Source organism: Lactuca virosa, chromosome 9 (genome assembly GCF_052849685.1).
Source record: "Lactuca virosa cultivar CGN04683 chromosome 9, Lactuca_virosa_CGN04683_v6, whole genome shotgun sequence".
Lineage (NCBI taxonomy): Eukaryota > Viridiplantae > Streptophyta > Magnoliopsida > Asterales > Asteraceae > Lactuca > Lactuca virosa.
The window spans coordinates 273,390,100-273,396,021 of NC_136434.1; the positions used below are offsets into that span (position 1 = coordinate 273,390,100).

At 34.2% G+C, this 5,922-nt stretch overlaps 1 protein-coding gene across 6 annotated transcripts; it reads left to right on the forward strand.

Annotated features, from left to right (window-relative positions):
- The first annotated feature begins 1,198 nt into the window (after positions 1-1,198).
- LOC145135935 (RNA polymerase II C-terminal domain phosphatase-like 3) lies at positions 1,199-5,159 on the forward strand. 6 transcript variants are annotated; one of them, XM_079070150.1, is made up of 9 exons: positions 1,199-1,375; positions 1,492-1,727; positions 1,875-2,151; positions 2,233-2,885; positions 2,994-3,140; positions 3,229-3,416; positions 3,502-3,557; positions 4,066-4,766; positions 4,875-5,159. In XM_079070150.1, exons 4-6 carry the CDS (start codon positions 2,625-2,627, stop codon positions 3,325-3,327), a joined length of 507 nt encoding a protein of 168 aa, XP_078926276.1. In that variant the 5' UTR covers positions 1,199-1,375; positions 1,492-1,727; positions 1,875-2,151; positions 2,233-2,624; the 3' UTR covers positions 3,328-3,416; positions 3,502-3,557; positions 4,066-4,766; positions 4,875-5,159. The 6 variants fall into 6 exon arrangements, with proteins under 6 accessions (XP_078926276.1, XP_078926275.1, XP_078926278.1 ...); XM_079070149.1 differs by having other exon boundaries at positions 4,072-4,766; XM_079070152.1 differs by having other exon boundaries at positions 1,875-1,995; positions 2,066-2,151; positions 3,229-3,557.
- The last annotated feature ends 763 nt before the right edge of the window (positions 5,160-5,922 follow it).

Here is a 5,922-nt window from a genome sequence, read left to right on the forward strand (position 1 = left end):
TGGTTTTTATCAAATATATACGTTAATTCATACCATTTTTTTTATTTTTTATACAATAATACATAAAAGTTGATATAGATTTGTTAATTATTTATAACAAGTCATAAAAATATTAAAAAAACACTTTGAAGTTTAAAAAAATCAGTTTATTTAGATTTCAGTTTATTTTAGTAGCCCGCAGATGTTAAAAAAACAAACAATCTTCTTTTTTCAGACTGCAGACGTTTGGTCCACATCTTCTACTGCAGAGGTCTACAGATGTGGTCCGCAGACTACATACATTTTGCCTCAGAAAAAACAAACAACACCTAATACATGGTTTAAGGAGGCCTCTTTCATTCCTAATGAGGCAGGTTTTTATTATGTTTCGTGCTTACCCCCTCATCGTCTTTCATATTGTTAGAGTGGAGTTACCGAAAGGTTTCAATCAGATTTTATCTTTCAAGATTAAAAGTATTAATCAAGGAATAAAACAAAATATTCTCTTTTTATATAATTCGAAAACACGAGTTGTGTGTTTCCCATGAAAACGCATATTTTGGTTATATTTTGATGATGGAGGATGCATGGTTAACCGACACATCATTTGAGAGAATATAATTTTAAATGATGAGTTACTCATAAAATTATTTTGTTGATGGAACGTGTGTGGCAAACCGACCTGTCTATTTGAGAATAATTTTATATCGAGGTTCAAGCGGTTTTGCATGGTTGATTCACCATCTATTTAATGGTTTGTAGCATCCCCACATTAAATTTGAGATGAACACAATCGACATTAACATGTCATTGAACGTCAATGAATCTTAATGATCTAGGAGTTTCAAAAGTTTGAAAATGGTAAGTTTTTTTGCCCACCTAAATAACTTTTTTGTATGTTTACGACATACCTCTACACATTGAAAAGTGATATATGGATCCTAGCACTACCAGAAAACAGACTTTAATGATGCGGTTTTTACAACACGCACTGATTAATGATACGCAAGAGGGCGTGCCCTAAAGTTAATGTCAGATCTTTAGAATGTCCCACAAAAAAAAATACAAACACGGAGGGCGCTTATTTAAAATGTGCGTCCTCTGTGAGTGTCGCTTTATAATTTTTCAATAAAAACGCGCGTTCAAGGGGGAAATCAAATCCTCTTAAAATTCAAAATTTTTTAAATACCCCGCTTCAAGATCTCCCTTCATTCTCTTATTCCCTTCTCTCTACAAACCCTAATCACAAACCCTAATCACAGATACCATATCTTCTTGCTTCGGTTGTTATAGTTGCACAGATGGTGGTTGTAGTGGTTGTCATGGTGCTCGTTTACCATCTTATGACAAACAATCTTCTAGAATAGCAAGTTGTCGACCACGGTCAGCCCACGAGGTCAGTAGGGCCATGGCCCAGGGCATCATTGATCTTGGGGGCATCAAGTTTTCGAGAGCTTTTATGGTATGTATAGTTTAATTGGACCAAAATTAATCATATATTAATTTTTTTAGCCCAGGGCAGTGGAGCTGAACACGAACACAGGGGAAATTACAGCATCTCACGCCTAAATCGAAGCAATCGAAAATATTTCAGTCCTCTATCTTACGTTGAAAGTCGTTTCCCCTCCCATTGCCGACCCCTTTGGAGCGATTTCTAGGGCTTGAATCAACATTTACCCATGTCGACACTCCATCTAATGCCCTAATCGCCTTTTTTTTCATTTCGTCGAGGGGGTGATTCTAATCAGGTATTTGCTATTCCATGTTTAGATTTCTGTAATTGCAATCCTCTCCTCCCATCAATATGATAATAAATGAAGATGAATAAGTTAAAATTTTGTTTTCTTTTTTGGTCCCGATTTCTTTTTCTCTCACCCCTTCCATTCCATGGGCAGAGGTCAGCGGTCGTCGAGCCTGGTTTTCAATCACATGCCATAATTCATGGAGGTGCTGGAGTTCAAGCCCTGACAAAAGAACCCTCAGACCTTACTCTGATTTTCCAAACTTAGTTGTTATGTAAATCAATGACTTCTTGACCATGATTTTTGACCAGCTATTCTGTAACATAGTTCTTTTGTGATATCAGATACCCTCGTGGCCTAAGTTATTTGTTCAACAAAGAGATGATAGTATGCGTGTAATCATCACTTCCCCAATCTCATGGCCAAACAGGTGACTTTCTTACACAAATTACATAATTACCCTTATTAAGAATTTCATGGAACAAAATTTTCTATTTTCTCTATGATGCAGTGGCTATGAGTGACAAATATTGGTTGGTGGCAAGATTACCCTCGTGGGAATGTGCCTGATTATAAGTCTCTCTTTTGTCAATCATCTTCTGAAGAAGTAAATCAAGATTCAAAATCAGATTTTGCTGCTCAACTTGCTGGATTCATGGCAACTTTGTTAGTTGGTGCTCCTGATCAAGCCCATTGGATATTGAAATTAGCTAAGTTTGATTTCAGCAATGCTGCTGGACATTTGGTTGCATCTGTACCTAGGATTAATTCCCTAAATCATCCATATATATCTGAATCCCTTCATTATTTAACTGTAAGCACTTATTTGTGTCTACAACAGCGAGTGCGACTGTTCAGATACCTTCATCACAACCGGGACAAGTCCATTCAAGTTTTGTAAATATGAAAGGACCACCTTTACAACCGGGTCATCTTCAGAATGGGACTGGGCCCACGTTTGAAGAAGTTGGGTCGGGCCCATCTCAGACTCTGAACGGTTGGGGAGATGTTGAACAGTTTTTTGGAAGGTTTGATGACCAGCAATGGGCTGCTATTCAGAGGGAAAGGTCAAAGAGAATGGAAGAACAGAAAAAGATGTTTGCTGATCGAAAGCTTTGTCTTGTGTTGGATCTTGATCACACTCTTCTCAATTCAGCAAATGTAGTTAGTTATTCTCATTTTCTTTTTCTTTATTTTACAAAAAAAAAAAAAAAAAAAAACAATTGTGTGTATCTGGAATTTAAATTTAAATTTTATTTCAATGCTTTGCAGTTTGCAGAAATTGAACCAATGCATGATGAGATGTTGAAAAAGAAAGATGAGCAGGACCGTGAGAAGTCACATAGGCATCTGTTTAGATTTCCTCACATGTGTATGTGGACAAAACTATGGCCTGGGATATGGGAGTTCTTAAAGAAGGTAAGTTAAAAGTAAAAAACATTTTGTTTAATAAAATAAGATCGAGAAGTCAAATATTTTTTTTATCCATTGGTTTGGTGAACTTCAGGCGAGTAAGCTTTATGAGCTTCATCTTTACACAATGGGAAACAAACTATATGCTACTGAAATGGCGAAAGTGCTTGATCCGAAAGGAGTTTGGTATTAGCCACCTTTATCGAACATCAGCAGATTCAAATGGAAAATTGCTGAAAAAGTTGGCTCTTGCCCTTCAAAAGCGCCATGTAAGCGCATATGGTATGGTGGAATTAATTTTAAGCAGATTCAAATGGAAAATTGCTAATATGATTCTATTGTTTTAATAGTTTTGTTTATTGTGCAGGGCCCTAAGTTTTTAAATATATCAAATATAGAATCACCAGCTCTTACTCATTCACGGTTAATAGTTTTTTTTTTTTTTTTTGCATTAAATTTATTTTGTTGATCATATTTTATTACTTTAGTCCTATATCATATTTTATTATTTTAACATAGAAGATCAGAGTCGATAGGTCAAGATCAGATCATAGGTTTGTGGTTATGTTTAAATTTTAAAAATGTATAAATATCTGGGTTTGTTTTTTTTTTTTTTTTTATACATTCTTGTGTTTTTCTATCATATTTAATGATTTGACTATTTTTAATAAAGACTAATTCATAAAAAAAAACCTAAAAACTTTTTACTATTACTTTGGTTAACATAAAAGCAAATTATATAAAAAAACATACAGGTCCACAATTTATTATATTTAACCATTTAATTAACTCTTAATTTTAGTTATTCTTATTATATTAAAATTAATGTTATTAAAATTAATGTTATGATTTTCGTTATTATCATGATTACTATGATATATTACTTATTATTATTGTTAATATGTTGTGCTCTGATCAACATCTCTGCAAGAACCAGCGTCTCGACAACTGATGCCACCCTGATCAACATAAAGAATCCGACTGCGACTCCTTGAATATTTAGGGTTGTGCTTGGTGATTCTCTATTATGAAGTCGCTGACAATCTCAGTGAAATCAGAGGGTAATACTGTAATTATTGAATTATCTCTTTTTTTTCATAATCAGTTGTTTTTTGTTTTGTTCGAGGACTACCATCATATGCTTCATGGATGGATCTCACGGTAACAAGAATTAGTTAGTTTCTCTTGATATACATGAATTGTATAAACTTAGATGATCTTATACCAAAAACTAATTAAATTGATGCACAAACTAATGCCTATTTAACAAATATATTCATTTTTGTCTAAGATTTATGAATCTGGTAGACCAACAAAATTTCATCAGTACAAAAAAAAGCATAAAACTCAACTATTTTGACAAATTACAAGAATAACCTTGAAACGGGTGTATGTGGATCTCGGTTATCAAACAAATATTTGCAACAAGTTTATATACTAATGTTTCAGGAACTGCAGGGTCAAATGCCCCTTCACTTGACCAATAGCATCACCTGGTTCTAATGTGTGATGGATGCTTTCTTAAGGATAGTTATCAGTGCTTGATGCAACAATGGCTTCCAATATGTAATCTTTTCTCATAAAAGTGTATGCATCAACCTAAAGTGTATTCTGCATCACAAAGATTAGCATGTAAGAATCTTTTATTTATCATTGTGATAATTTTGAGAAGTTGGATTTGTTGCTATCTAACTTCTTATAGTCACTGATTGGTTTCTTGTTATCCTTAAATCTTCACAGCTATCATTGCAACCTTTAACAGTAGTTTTGGATCGACACCTTCTAGCAGAAGATATAGTGTACGTGTTCTTGTGCTGCTATTGTGGATTCGGGAACATCCTTGCTTACTGGTCTAACTGTATGTGTCTCACGTGAAGCTTCTGTTAGAACTATTAATCTAAAGGATTTCAAGTTTTTCATATTTCTTGTATCTAATTAGTTTGAAAATTTATGTTACGATTATTTGTATGACATTAAATTTTATGCAATGGATTGTATTTTTTGTATATGATATTTTATTTTCTATTATGAGATATTAAATGCAAATTTAATTTGAAAATTAATAAATCTATAAAAAATATTTTTTTAAACATTTAAAATTACGATACGGAAAAATGTGTGTCATCTTCATTTATGACATGACCTTTCTTGACAAGGGCTTTAATGATACGCAATGCGAGTCGTAAATGCGCGTCGTAAGGTTACGACACGCAAATGCGCGTCATCTTCCTTTATGACAGGGCCTTCCTTGATACACATTATGTGTCGTAAATGAGCGTCGTAAATGCGTGTCGTAACTGCGCGTCGTAAATGCGCGTCGTCTATAGACGACGCGCAAAAGCATGTCGTCTGTCGTTATGATAGGGCCTTCATTGACACGCATTTGCGCGTCGTCTGAGCGTTTTACGACACGCATTGCGCGTCGTAAAAGGCTGTTTTTCTAGTAGTGTAGCCTTGTTAATAATTCATTTAGGGTTGAAAATTATTTAAAGGAAAACTTAAAAGTAACTAAATTTCAATTCACCTTGTAGATTTCTAACAAGAACAATCTCCTCATCCTCCTCCCAACATAACTCAAACTCCAATTCTAATATCTTGAATGAATCTGCCTTCCTAGGGAGAAGATTTAAAGATTTGAAATCACTAAAATTGTCTTGGCCTGTAAGTTTAAATATTGGAAATTTGTATGTAGGCACGTTCATAAAATGAAGAATTACATTGACAAGTTGAAAAACTTGGGTGTTGAGTTTCCGAAGTAGTAGATCATAGACTTTGTCTTGTGCTCACT

Bases quoted from the DNA above. Each gene is read 5' to 3' on its own strand.
- LOC145135935 (XM_079070148.1), top strand. From the start codon at position 2,625: ATGAAAGGACCACCTTTACAACCGGGTCATCTTCAGAATGGGACTGGG. The intron at 2,886-2,993 runs GTTAGTTATTCT...AATGCTTTGCAG, and splicing joins TTCTCAATTCAGCAAATGTA to TTTGCAGAAATTGAACCAAT. The intron at 3,141-3,228 runs GTAAGTTAAAAG...GGTGAACTTCAG, and splicing joins TATGGGAGTTCTTAAAGAAG to GCGAGTAAGCTTTATGAGCT.